General features: G+C 44.0%; 2 protein-coding genes across 2 annotated transcripts in view; one reads left to right on the forward strand and one right to left on the reverse strand.

Moving 5' to 3' along the window:
- Positions 1–4,575: 4,575 nt before the first annotated feature.
- HEATR4 (HEAT repeat containing 4) overlaps positions 4,576–14,786 on the reverse strand; it is a 78,522-nt gene continuing 68,311 nt past the window's right edge. The window contains exon 19 of the mRNA XM_027769115.1: positions 4,576–4,833. Coding sequence (XP_027624916.1) covers positions 4,675–4,833 — 159 coding nt within the window. The 3' untranslated portion in view covers positions 4,576–4,674. The remainder of the gene's footprint in view (positions 4,834–14,786) is intronic.
- The window catches only part of RIOX1 (ribosomal oxygenase 1), a gene marked incomplete in the record, with an annotated part of 2,102 nt that continues 1,455 nt past the window's right edge, over positions 14,140–14,786 (forward strand). The window contains 1 exon segment of the mRNA XM_027769116.1: positions 14,140–14,786. Coding sequence (XP_027624917.1) covers positions 14,205–14,786 — 582 coding nt within the window.

The following is a 14,786-nucleotide window of genomic DNA, read 5'->3' on the forward strand; positions in this document are numbered from 1 at the left end:
ATGGATAGTGCTGCTGCTAACATTCACATCAAATTATATTTGAGAGGCAAGCAGGTGGTGTAGTGGTTAAGGCGCTGGACTCCCACATGGCTGGCTGACTGCAGTTCATGTCCCAGACTCGGCAGCTTGAAACATGCCAGGCGCATGCGTGTGCATGCCCAAAAGCTCAAGAGGAGCACGGAAGAGAAGAGATCACAGTATGGCCATCCTCCTGGGCAGGGGAGTGATTTCTCACATTCTGTCTCTGTTTCTCTCTGTCTCCCTGGAAAGCACACATGCCCTATAGCAAAAACCTCTCTGGGGAAAAAAAAATATATATATACACACACACACACACACACACACACACACACACACACATATTTGAGACTTTTTTTTAAAGTTAGTCAAGGTAATTTTTTTGTGTTAAAAGTAATAATCTAGGTTTATGCACTAAGAGTCTTCAGTTTTTGCCAGAGGGCATGTGTGTTCCACAGAGAAAGAGGGAGAAAGTACCCAATGGGACACAGTCATGCTGCAATCTTTTCTCTTCCAGTTTATCGGGATTTTGGGGCACACATGCAAACATGCCAGGTATGTCTTTCAAGTCAAAGGGTCAGGATTCGAATTGCAGTAGAATCCAGCTCCCTTAACCACTAGGCATTTTTTTTTTTTTAATAATTATTTTATTGGGAACCAGCAGTTAGCGTAATGGCTACGTCGCTGGACTCCCACGTAGTCGACCACGGTTCGTGTCCTGGACCCGGTGGCTTAGAACTCACGCCGGGCGTGTGTACATGAGTGCCCAAGATCCTAAGAGGAGAATGGAGGAGAAGGGATTGCAGTATGGCCATTCTCCCTGGGGGGATGATTTCTCACTTTCCTTCTCACTGTGTCTGTCTCTTTCTCTCTCTCCAGAGAGTGCACACGCCCCAAGGCAATAACTTCTTTAAAAAAAAAAAATCAGTTTTGGCATTTCACTTTTTTTTCCAATTTTTTAAAATTTAATTTTATTTATTCATTCATTTGTTTTAATTTGACCAGAGAGAGACAAAGAGGGAAAGTGAGAAAGCAAGCCACCAGGCCCAGGACTCAAATTGTGGTTGGTCATGTGGGAGTGTCCAGCGCCTTAACAACCGTGCCACTGGGCACTTCACTTTTAAAAATATATAGAGTCTCAGGACCAGCAGATGGCATAATAGTTATATCACTGGACTCCCATGTAGTCAACTGCGGTTCAAATCCCGGACCCGGCGGCTTAAACTCAAGCTGGATGCGTGTGCATGCGTGCCCAAGATCCCGAGAAGAGAATGGAGGAGAAGGGGTTGTAGTGTGGCCATCCACCATGGGGGGTGATTTCTCACTTTCTGTCTCTCTGTCTCTCTCTGTCTTTCTGGTGAGCACATGCACCCTATAGCAAAAACCTCTCACCAAAAAGAAAAAAAAAAGAAAAGAAAAAGAAAGAAAGAAAGAAAAGAAAGGAAATACAGAGAGAGTCTCAAAAAAATTGGAGTGACCAGCTTGCACTTGACCTCTGAAAGGCTGTGTTAATGCCTCTAACAAAACAAGCTCATCTCATTTAACCATACAACAAACTCTGAAGAGTCAGAAAAACTGTCTTATACTCGTGGGCATATTAATGATGTCTGCTAGTATGTGAATTCAGTAAGTGTTTGCTGACAGTATATAACAGAACACCAGGAAGTGAAAGGGCAGGGTGAGAGGATCAAGTGATAGACACCAGGAGGTCCTGGGAGGGGGAGAGCAAATTCTGACACAGGTGCTTTCTTTCCGACCTGCAACTCCCTCTCTGCTCTTGGTCTGGTCTGTTGCAACGTTCGCTAAGGGATGCTAGCTTAGAAGGAAGGCATAAACCAATAGAAACATGGATTGCGGTTGAAAATAAACATTTTCCCTAAATTTTGGCTTAGAGAAGGTCAGCTGGGTGTTTCTCCCACATGTTGGGCCAAACAGCAGCTTCCTTCAGAAAGTCAGGATAGGAATTAGTCACTTGTTTAATCAATTAGTGGTTAAGGAATGTCTGTGGCAGGAGAAAGGAAAAGATGAAGAGCAATGAAAAGGATGCAAATGAGACATTCTTTGTTTGAAAAGGGAATCACCAGGCTGGGTGGCATGGTGGCTAAAGGAGCTGGACTCCCACATGACTGACTACAGTTTGAGTCCCGGACCTGAAGGCTTGCTTTCTAATTTACTCTCCCTTTCTGATCAAACTGGAAAATAATAATAATAATAATTAATAAAGTTAAATATTTTTTTAAAAAAAGAAAAGAGAATAACCTACAAATGCCCCAGCCAGGAAGAACAGGTAGAGCCTTCATAAAGGATTTGTAAGATTTCTGGAGTGTTTTGTCCTTGTTTTGCTCATATGGATGGATTAGCGAATCATAAAGGTAAGAAAAACAGATGTCAGCTTCTCTATTGTGAAAAAATAAGTGAACCACTCTGGAAATGAGAGGGGGGAAAAAGAGCTGTTGTGGACCCCTGCCACGCTCATTCCATCCTCCAGCCTTTTTTTCCTTCACCTGGAAGGTCCTCCCCCTTCCCTTCTGCTTGTCCGAAGTCTTGTGCTGTCTCAGAGCCAAAGCAGATGCCTGTGTCTCCAGGATGACTCTCCCCTCCGCTCCCCTGAACTTCTACAGCATGTGGCTGTGTGCTGCGTAATTCCCACGAGATGAAGCATATTGTCTGGGAAAGGTTCTTGAATGTGTGTCTTATAAAACCCCTTGTAAACTCCTCAAGGACAAGGGTCATTTCTTCTGCTGCTGCTCCATCTTCCACAATGCTGACGGCCTTCTGGACCCTCGGCACGGCCTTGCTGGCTGCTGGCTGACTGAAGAGTTCAGTTCCGCTCTCTTGCTCTTGCCAGCAATGCAAAGAATGCACAATAAAGCCCTTTCACCATTTAATGACAAATTCAAAGACAGAGGGGCAGAGGAAGTCCTTGTACAGAATTATTCATTGTCTCCACTGTCTAGAAGCCAGATTCCAGAATCCTACCATTAGATGTGGAAATAACTTTGATATATGTGATGGTATTTTTTAGATTAGTATTTTGCTTAGATAGAATGCGTAAAGTAATAATTAAAAATACAAGTTACACGAGTCAGAAGATTTTCTGTTACTCAGTTAACTGATACCACCCCCAAAGTTCTTTTTCTTGAGTCAGAAGATTTTGTTACTCAGTTAACTGATATCCCCTAAAGTTCTTTTTCTCCCCATGATTCACACCTGTGAGGGGCTCATGAGGGAAACTATTGGTTTTAATATTCTAAAGATAACAGTGAGACTGGAAGAGAGGATGTGATGAAGGGAAGATGACCAAGAGAGTTTTGCATTGCTTTTTTTCATTAGCAAACATCTCGAAGCTTCTTAGTGTATAAACAGCAACCAATGTGTAGGAAAGGAAGCTAGATTCATGCTATTTTGAATTCTAGGTCTCTCCAGAATTCTCCATGACAACTTTTTGGGTAACATGGGCTTTTACAGAATCCCATTCTATGATGCAGATTGGTTTGCAACTGTCTGATGATACCTAAATCTTTTGGGCATTAAGTGCATTGAGGCTCCTCAATTGCTCCAAGATTGCTAATTCGCCTTCTTCTTTTTTTTTTTTTTTGAGAGATTTTCACTGTAGGGCGCGTGCGCTCGCCAGACAGACAGAGAGAGACATAGAGACAGAAAGCGAGAAATCGCCCCCCAGGGGGGATGGTCACGCCGCAATCCCTTCTCCTCCATTCTCCTCTCAGGATCTTGGGCACGCACGCACACGCGCCCGGCGTGAGATTTAAGCCACCGGGTCCGGGACACGAACCGCGGTCGACTACGTGGGAGTCCAGCGACATAGCCATTACGCTAACTGCTGGTTCCCCTAATTCGCCTTCTAAAACTGTAGTTGTCTCCCAAGGATTTAAGTGTGCTCACACCCATGCATGCAGTACAAAAGGGAAATGATTGTGTTTGGTTTGGGTTTTTGGTAATACTCCTATGACATGACTTCTACATTGCCCTTTGGGCTTCAGTTAAAGAATCCACTCTAGGCCCAGCCATGGTGGCATAAGTGGTAGGGCACTGCTACTTGATGCTGGAGTCCATTGAAAGGCCCAGTGTTGGGATCCTGTGTCACAGGCTTGCCTATGATCCTAGCTGGCTGGAAGACTGACAAGACTGTTAGGGTTTCCTTTCTCTGTAAATAAATATATAAGTAATTCTTAAAAACCAAAAACTGCTCTAGAACAAGACTAGACTTGTAGATTTTTCTAAAAAGTCACTTGAGGAACCAGCAGATAGTGTGGTGGGTAAGGTCCTGGACTCCCACATGATGACCACAGTTCAAGTCCCAACCCTGGCAGCTTGCTTTCTTACTTTTCCTCTCTCTGTCTCTCTCTCTTTCTCTCTTTGGTCAAATTAAAAAATAATAATAACAAATGAAATTAAATACTTTTTTTAAAGAATAAATACTTTTTTTAAAAAAGAAAGAAATCAAGTCTACTTGGTAAATAATTTTTCATTATAAACAGTGACAAGATCGTACAGTATCTATGAAAGAGACAGAATGTAAACCAGCTCCACTGCTGCCTGCATCTTGGAGCAAGAGAAACACTCAGACTAGATATGAACACCTTTCCTTCCAGAGGGAAAAGCCATGATGCTGGGAAAATACTTCTGTTTATCCTGCTAGAGAGCTGGACTGTCATATCCAAATGGCCCCATGGCCAGCCTTTTTTCCCGAGGAGTGCGTAGATCTTTGACAAGTGATGGATGACCTCTGCTTCGTATGTTTGGGCCTAGAACTGGGCTTTGTAACCAGGGATTTGGTGCACGGGGCTTCACAGGCTGCAGAGAGATATGAAAATATGAGTGCATATGCCAAACAGGTGGTCAGGCTCAAGTGAGAATTAGACCCAAAGTGAAAATCAGTCTCTCTCTCTCTCTCTCTTTTAATTTGCCAGGGGATGTGTATGCTTACCAGAGTGAAAGAGAGAGAGAGAGAGAGAGAGAGAGAGAGAGAGGAAGTGAGAAAGCACCCTTCATGGGTTATGGTCACGCCGTAATCTCTCTCCTTTTGGAGTTTTGAGCATGCATGTACATGCCAGTGTGTCCTTCGAGGCACTGAGTCCAGGACTCAAACCACGCAGTTGGCCATAAGGGAGGGGTGTCCAGTTCCCTTAACCACAATGCCACCAACAGCCCATAAAAGTCTCTTTAGCCATAGTTTGTCAAAATAGCTCTGGGGACTGCTATACTAAATAAGAAAATAGAACCCATGAGTTCAAGACCTTCCTCCCTTGATCCCAGTCAGAATCCTAATGTAGAGAAGAGGCCTGAATTGTCCACTCAAGATGGTTTGGATATGTTCAAAGTGATCTTTGGGATTAGCTTATGTTGGATGTGTTGAGATGGCCATGTCACAAGCCCTTCTCCTCCATGCTCTTCCTGGGATTTTGCAAACACACACACACACACATGCCTGGTGTGAGTTTCAAGCCACCGGGTCTGGGACTCGAACTGCAGTTGGCCACACCTTAACCATCATGCCACCTGATGCCCCCCCACACTAAATATTTAAATGTTACACATCAAGCTATTTTGTAATCAACTTGATTTGTGAAATTAAATGCATTCTATCACTTACCTTGACAAGGAGACCAGGTCTGAATTTGAAGTTCTAAAATTTTTGAGCCTTACCAGAACGTGGTGGTACAGGAAAGCCGAACTGCAGCCCACCTGCCTTCCATTTCCAACTTCATCCCACACTTTGAGTACCTCACAATTACACGTGTGGACACTCCAGGCTGTGGACATGTCCAAGCTCTGTTCTCATACTCGTGCCTAAGAGTACACATACTAGCAATGTTGCCCACCCTTGAGAAGAAAGATCTGGCCACCCAGGTCTAACAATGGGTAAGAAATTCCAGAGACTTGGATGCCTAGAAGAATGTGGTCTATAAGATAGGTATGGGCTCAGGAGGGCATGCCCATTTGGCCCATGGACTTCTTGCCCTGTGTAGCCAGAGGAAAGAACTGAACTCTTCATAGACCCCCAGAGCAGAGGCCCCTCCCAGTCTTGGATGTTACTGGTTAGGTTATTGCTCGTCACCCTGACATAAGAATACCAGGAAACCTCTCGCTGCCCACAGTGTTCATAAACTAGTGATATACCCTTAAAGTGTAGGACCATGGGTTGATAAAACGAGTCCTATGATGCCTAACATTGAAGTATGAGTGCCCAAGCTGTGAGGGACTGGAGAACTGGGGGGAGGAGATGCGTGTGACCAGACTCTGTGGAGGGTGCTATCTGGTATGCTGGGTAGTAAAAGAAAAACAAGGGTTAAATTTACAGGGCCAGAAGCTAGTTTATGGAAATTTCTTCTAATTGTCACATGTGAAAAAATTATGAAAGAAGGATTCAGTTTTTATTGATGCCTAGTCTAAAAGTTCTCTTCTGGATCAGCCTCATAGCATAGCAGGTAAGCATTATGCATAGGGAGCTGGATCCCACATGGATGACTGCTGTTTAAATTCCCACCCCATGGCTTGAAAAACATGCCAAGTGAATGTGTGTGTATGCCTCAAATCCTGATGGGATGGAGAAAGGAAGAAAAAAGAATTACAGGGGCCGGCAGCTGGTATGGAGGTTAAAGGCACTGGATTCTCATGTGGCTGACCGCAGTTTGAGCCCTGAACCTGGCAGCTTGCTTTCTTGCTTTTCCTTTCTTTCTCTGTCTGTGGTCAAATTAAAAAATAATAAAAACAAATGGAATTAATTACATAAATAAATAATTATTGTAAGAAAAGAAAAAAGAATTACATATGCTCACGCCCCATTGTGGGGACACTTTTTCTCTCTGGCAAACATATGGGCCCTCTAGCAATGAAAACAACAACAAAAACAATGCCTATTTTAAAAAGAAGAAGAAGAAGAAGAGGAGGAAGAGGAAGAGGAAGAGGAAGAGGAAGAGGAAGAGGAAGAAGAAGAAGAAGAAGAAGAAGAAGAAGAAGAAGAAGAAGAAGAAGAAGAAAAGCTTATGGGGCTGTTTCTAGTGCAGCAGTTAAGCATTGTGTGTTATTGGGATTTAGGGCCAGACAGTTCTTCATTATGGGGCTATATTGTACATTGTCGCAGGTTTTGCAGGCTCCCTGGTCTTTACCCACTAGTTGCCAGTGGCAACCCTCACTGTTCTGACAGCCAACAATAGCTCCAGACATTGCCAAATGCCTGCCAGGTGGTAGTCCTAGGTTGAGAACCATTGCCTCTAATTTTTTTTTTCTGTTTTGTTTTGAATTTGCTATAGCGCGCCTGCACTCATTAGAGACAGAAAAACAGAGAAAGAGGGAAAGTGTGAAAGTACTCCTTAGAGGAGAGAGCTATGCTGAAGTCTTTTCTCTATTCTTCTCTTGGGATTTTGGGCGCACACATCCATGCAACTGGCATGGTTTTCAAGCCTCTGAGTCTAGTACTCTAACCCTGCAGTTAGCCACATAGGATCCAACTGCCTTAACCACCATGCCGCTGGCTGGCCTGATATTTCTTTTCTTTTACTTTTTAAAAATGTCTCTTCTTCCTCAACCTTCTTTCAATAATATCTCATTCTATCTTTCCTTCAGAGAGTTAAGGCACTTAAAAAGAACTTGTGACCTAGTACATCTCACCCCTCCCAGTGAATTTACATTTTAGATATCACAGAGTGAAGATGGCCATGAATAATCCAAAAGAATAATGGGTTTTAGTGGGAGAGGTAACTTGGGGCACATTCTTGATAGGCTTTAATCCATTCTATGTAAACTTAAACATGGGTTGGTTCTCGTCAACTTCTTGCTTTTATTTTTTTTAAGAATTATTTATTTAAGGGCTTGATCCTTGATCCTTGTGCCACTGGGCACATGTGCACATGTGCTGAAAATTCTGACAGGATGGAGAACTGAAGAAGAGATGAACATATCTCCCTGGAAGGGGCTGCTTTCTCCTTCCCTCTCTCTCTGGCAAGCACATGTGCCCTCTGGCAATAAAACCCCCACAACATCAAAAAACAAAAAGAAAGGCAAAGAATGGTTAAAGATAAAGAAAAATGAAATGATTTAGGAAAAGTGAAGTTTTTTTTTTTTTTTGTGAAGTTTGTTTTTTAAAAACTGCTGTCTAGGGGCCAGCAAGTGGTGTGGTGGTCAGGGCGCTAAACTCCCACATGGCCAACCATGGTAAGGTCCCAGAACTGGTGGCTTAGCTTTCTCATTTTCTCTCTCTCTCTCTTTCTATCTTTCTGTGGTGACTACAGTTAATTAAAAAAAAAAAAAGATAAATAAAATAAAATAAATATTTTTAAAAATACTATATTTGTTGAATTTTAATTTAATTTATAGTAATAAATTATTTATTATTATTATTAGTTTAAATTTGCTATAGGGCATGTGCACTCACTAGGAGAGACAGAGAGACAGAGAAGAGAGACAGAGAGAGGAAAAATGAGAAAGCAAGCTGCCAGATCTGGAACTGGAACTGGAGTCAGCCATGTGGGTGTCTAGTTCTTAACCACCATATCACCTTCTGGATGTGCTCACTACAGAGACAAAGACAGACAGAGAAACAGAAAGTGAGAAATCAACCACCAAGGGATAGCCCACATTGCAATTTCTTCTCTTTCATTCTCCTCTTGGGATCTTGGATGCACACACACACGTGCCCAGGATAAGTTTAAGTTACTGGGTCCAGGACTTGAACCTTGATCAACTATGTAAAAGTCCAGCAACATAACCATCACACCATCTGCCAGTCCCAAAATACTAATTTTTTTTTTTTTTTGGGGGGGTTTTTGCTTTTTGGGTGCATTCGCCAGAAAAACAGAGACAGAGAGACAGAAAGTGAGAAATCACCCCCCGGGTGATGGCCACACCACAATCCCTTCTCCTCCATTCTCCTCTTATGATCTTGGGTACGCATGCACACGTGCCTGGTGTGAGTTTAAGCCACCAGGTCCGAGACTCAAACCACGGTCGTACATGGGAGTCCAGCGACATAGCCATTACGCTAACTGCTGGTCCCCCAAAATACTAATTTTTAATTGCACAAGCAATCTACGTTCAATGTAGAAAATCCAGAACATGCAAGTAAGCAAAAAAGAAGACAGTTTGGGGGACCAGCAAATGGCGTAATGGCTATGTTGCTGGACTCCCATGTAGTTGACAGTGGTTTGAGTTCTGGATCCAGTGGCTTAAACTCACACTGGTGCCTGTGCCTGCATGCCCAAGATTCCAAGAGGAAAATGGAGGAGAAGGGATTGTGGTGTGGCCATCCCCCCTGGGGGATGATTTTTTGCTTTCTGTTTCTCTGTCTCTCTCTGTCTTTCATGAGCCATAATAGCAAAAAGTCTCAAAAAAAAAAAAAAAAAAAAAAAAAAAAAAAAAAAAAAAAAAAAAAATTAAAGCCCACAGGAACATCACCTGGAAACCCTCAAATACTCACAATGAAATATCGTGGCGTAGGGGCCAAAAGGTGGCAGGTAGTTGGGGTGTCATGACCAACCACTGTCCCAGACCTGGCAGCTTGCTTTCTCACTTTCTCTCTCTCTTGAATAATAATAATAATAATAAATAACTCTTTTAAAAAGCAAAATAAATTAATATTGTGGTCTAAAGACTCCCAAACTTGGAGCCAGCAGGTAGCATGGAGGTTGAGGCACAGGAACCTGCATGACCAGCTTCGTGGGTTCAAGAAGCTTCAGCTTCACGACTTGAGAATCATGCCATCTGCATGTGTACCCAGAATCCCTGGAGGAGAGGGGATTACAGCATGGCCATTCCCCCTGGGAAGTGATATCTCACTTTCTCTCTCTCTTTTTGGCATGTATATGTGTTCTATAGCAAGAAAACAAAACAAAACAAAAAAACTCCCAAACTTTTTTATAGTAGTAATACATGGAGGTCTGTATGGAGAGGTCGAGATATACATACTTGCTCATGTACACACACACTCCCCCAATGAGAGCCTAGTGTAATACTTATTTTGTCTGCCTTTTCCCTCATTCAACAATATATTAAAAACATTATTCCATGTTATTCAATTATATATCTGAAATGGTTATTAATAGCTGCTTTTGTGGTGACTAAATAGGGCTGCAGGAAAAGCGATGAAATGAGAGATAAGTGAGGTTCCAAACGGTGCCTCCCAGTCACAGGGGAAACTAGAGAGCAGAGATATCAGCATGACTCTTTACTTGAGGAAATTACAAAATATTGAAAAAGAAAAGGATGAGGTCACAGGAAAGACTGGGAGGAGGAGGTATTTGTACGGCATGTGGAAAAACTCAATTTACACTCCTCCTGTAGCCAGCACAGGGTCCCCCAGATTTGCAGGCAGAGAAACACAGTACATCCCTTCAGTTCACTGCCGGATATAACCTTTGTCTAAAGAAAACCACCCTCTGAAAAGGTAATTAGAGCTCTCAGTGACAAACGTGAACTGCTCTCTTCATTTCCCCAGGAGATTTGATAGGAGGGCCTTGTCAGCACACACAGACTTTGAGTCATTTAGGAAGAGGGCTCTCCCCTTCCTGCTGCCTCTTCCTCCAGACTGTGACCCTGTACAAGGCTCACTTGGGAGAAGAACATTGGTCTTTGCAGGCCCCTATGCTGGCCCTAGGCCAGGGACCTTTTTGCAGAGAAGTACCTGCACAATTTCACACGATGACTTGCTCTGATACGGTGCTTACTGATTTACTTGCATAGGGCAGATGCAAAAATAATGTAAACTCTCCATTTCCTACTGCCACTCTGCCCAGTTCAAGAATGCCTCTACCCCACTCCACCCAACCATTCCTCCCAACTAGGACAGTGCATACAGCTCATCCTGTAAGGCTTCGCTCCATAGCAATACATTGTTTCATTTAAAAAATAATTATTTACTCAACTCTGTTTATTTTTTTGAGAGTTTTTGTTTGTTTGTTTGTTTGTTTTGCTATAGGGCACATGCACTTGCCAGAAAGACAGAGAAAGAAAGAGAGACTGAAAGCAAGAAATCACCACCCTGGGGAATGGTCACACCACATTCCCTTCTCCTCCATTCTCTTCTCAGGATCTTGGGCACGTACGCACATGCACCCCCCGTGAGTTTAAGCACCAGATCCAGGACTCGAACTGCAGTCGACTACATGGGAGTTCAGTGACGTAGCATTTATGCCATCTGCTGGTCCCAATTTTGTTTATTATTATAATTTTTAAATTTGCTATAGAGCACATGCACTCACCAGAAAGAGACGGAGAGGGAAAATGAGAAAGCAAACCAGGAGATCCAGGACTTGAACTGTAGTCAGCCATGTGGAAGTCCAGCCACCACCCAAACATCACACCACCTGCTAGACCCAATACATTATTTTATAATTACTATTTTTAGAGTGTTTTTCTTTATCCCATGGTAGAGCACTCACATGAGAATGAGAGTGAGAGAGATAAACACACTCCACAGAGCCCACTCTGAAGTATTTGGGGCCACAACTTGAGAAAATTAATCTTGTGGTTACCCATGACATAAATTGGCATGGAAGAACTAAAGAAAAATATAATAGTTGCATGAAAACAGTGACCTTGTTCTCAGCAATTATACCCTTGTGTTTAACACATTTCCTGTCAAATGAGAGACCCAGATTCAAGATGTTAACTTAAGATTTGGAAGAAATAGAGATTAAAGATTTGCAGAGAAGTTTTTGCTAATGAAACAAAATCCCAGAGATATGGATGAAGCAGGTATCAAAAAATGCAAGTAGAGGCCCAGGCCAGGTAGAGCCCAAAGCTCTGCAATGCTGGAAGCCAACTAGTTCCTAGCTGACTTGTACAGGTTGGTTGTGCACCTGTCGGTGATCCAGGCTGGCATGAAATTCTGTTAAGGGTTTTTCCCTCTCTCTCTTTCTTATGAAAAGAGAGAGAGAGAAAGAGGGAAAGGAAGAAAATAAAAATGAAAACAAACAAAGGAATGCAAATTGAGGTAAATTTCCTTTTCACTTCCTGAGTACCTAGAACAACACCTGCACAGAGTAGGTGCTCCCCTTAAATGTTTGAACAAGTTAACGTGCAAAATCACATGGATATAAGGGTGAATTTTCCATGGGAGGAGCCCTGTAGCTTTGTCAACCTTGGAGGAGTCTTAGGCCTTGGAAGGGTTTAAAATCATTTGATCTAAGAGCGAGCAGGTGGGGTGATAGTTGAGGTGCTGGACTCCCACATGACTGACTGCTGTTCGAGTCCTGGACCTGGTGGTTTGTTTTCTCACTTTCCCTCTCTCTCTGATGAGCGCACATGTTTTATAGTAAGTAAAAAAATAATGATAATAAATAAGATTTTTAAAAACCAATCAATCCAGGCAGAGACATAAAACTTATTTGAAAACAATGTTGAGAATTGGTTATTCTAATTCTGGAGCATGGCCAGACCTGAGCATCTGGAATTATCTACAGTGCTTAAAACAAATGCAAATGGAGAGAAGTCTATAACTTCTTTTTCAAAAAGGATTTGTAATGGAAAAAAGAATGAAGGGAAGACTGGTGGAGGAACTCTTAGGGATATAATCAATGAAGTCATCTGCAGAGTAAAGAAGACATAGGTGAGCCAGCAGATGGCATGGTGGTTATGGAAGCTGGATCCCATATGGTCCACAGTCTGGTTCTAGTCCTGGACCTTGTGGCTTGAAAAACATTTGGAGTGGGACCAGCAGATGGCGAAATGGTTAAGTTGCTGGACTCCCAGGTAGTCAACTGCAGTTCAAGTCCCAGATCTGGCAGCTTAAAACTCACATCAGGCACGTGTGCATGCATGCCCAGAATTCCAAGAGGAGAATAGAGGAGAAGGGATTGCAGAGTTGTCATTCCCCCTGGTGGAGGGGAGGATAATTTCTTGCTTTCTCTCTCTCTGTCTAGGGCAGGCTCCCTATAGCAAAATTCTAAGAAAAAAAAACAAAAAGAAAAACATTTGGAGCACATGTCCAAGAGGAGAATGGAAGAGAAAGGATTGCGGTGCAGCCGTCCAAAACCACCTTCCCCAGAACATACTTTCAATTTCTCTTTTTACACATACACACACACACCCAAAAAACCCAAAACAAAACAAAACACCCATCTAGCACATGCACCCTATGGACTCTATAGCAAGGAAAAAAAAAAAAAAAGACAGGGATGTATCCAGGGTTTGTGTAGAACCTCCAACTTTGTCTAAAGGCATTCCTTGAAAATAAGAATTGTACACTTTCCATAGCGAATACCCTGTTCAGAAATGAAGTCCCAAGAAACACTGAACTATGTTGTGCCTAGGAGGAAAGAAGAGTCACATAAAAGTCCTTCCTAGGAGTCCATAGCAACTTAATTTTTAAATTGCCCTCCGAGTATGAAATTGCTATTAATTAGTTCAAAAGTAATTCTGGGAGCTGGCAGGTGGCATAGTGGTTAAGGTGTGTACTCCCATATGGTGAAATGCGATTCTAGTCCTGGACCTGGTGGCTTGTTTTCATGCTCTCTCCTTCTTGTCCCTCTCTAGTCAAACTGAATAATAATAATAATTAATAAATCATTCTTTTAAAAAGGGTTTTTTTTTTTTTTAGATGTTTTTGCTATAAGGCATGTATGCTCGCAAGAAAGACAGAGAGAGACAGAGAGACGGAAAGCGAGAAATCATCCCCCAGGGGGGATGGCCATGCAGCAATTCCTTCTCCTCCAATCCCTCTCAGGATCTTGGGCACCCATGCACACGCGCTGAGTGTAAGTTTATAAGCCACTGGGTCCAGAACTTGAACAACAGTCGACTACATGGGAGTCCAGCAACATAGCCACTGCCAACTGCTTGTCCCTTGAAAAGGTATTTTAGGGCCAGTAGGTTGCGCGGTGGTTAAGGTGCTGGAATTCCCACATGGTCAACTACGGTTCGAGTCCCGGACCTGGTTGCTTTCTCACTCTGTGTTTCTCTGGCAAAACTCATGTGAAAAATAATAATAAATAAATATATAAATCTTAATTTTTTTTTTTTTTAAAAAGGGAACTCTGCCATTCTATGATAAGCCTTGAATCCTATGAAGATAACACTTGCTAACTAAGCGAGCAGAGGCCCAGGAGAGTGGTGGGCGTGGCCAACTAAGGAAGGCGGAGGCCGCGCCCCCTTCCCAGAGTGCACCGCAGCAGTGGCCGGCAGGGTTCTCTTTCTCTTCGGCTCTGGCGGGGCTCGGAGGCCCTACAGCCATGGATGGACTCCGGACTAGTGCAGCGCTCTTGAGACGTGGGCGGCCGAGGCGCCGGCGCCAGCCCCAGTCACACAGCGGGTCGGTCCTGGCCCTGTCCTTAAGGCCCAGGAAGATCCGAAGGCAGCTCAGAAGAAACGTGGCGTCCCGAATGGCTGCGCTGAGAACCCAGACGCTCCCGAGCGAGGACTCGGAGGACTCGAGGGTAGAGTCGACCGCCGACAATCTGGGGGACGCGCTGCCTGGAGGGGTGACGGCGACGGTCCCGGACGCGGCCCGGCGAGAGCCGTACGGCCCCTCGGGGCCTGCAGAGCTGCTGGAGGCCTTACCCGCCGCGCGCTCCCTGCAGACCCCGCCCGCACGCCTGGTGGAAGTGCCCGCAGCGCCGGCCCGCGCGGTGGAGACCTCGGCCCTGTTGTGCACTGCCCAGCACTTGGCGGGCGCCCCACCCTCCGGGACCGCTGCGACGCTGTCTGGGCCACAGGTGGATAACGCGGGTGGCGAGCCGACCTGGGACTCCCCATTGCACCGCGTCTTGGCGGAGCTGCACCGCATCCACAGTAGCCGGCGGCGGGCGGCGCGC

This window comes from Tupaia chinensis, unplaced genomic scaffold, assembly GCF_000334495.1.
Source record: "Tupaia chinensis unplaced genomic scaffold, TupChi_1.0 Scaffold148607_1, whole genome shotgun sequence".
NCBI classification, from domain to species: domain Eukaryota; kingdom Metazoa; phylum Chordata; class Mammalia; order Scandentia; family Tupaiidae; genus Tupaia; species Tupaia belangeri.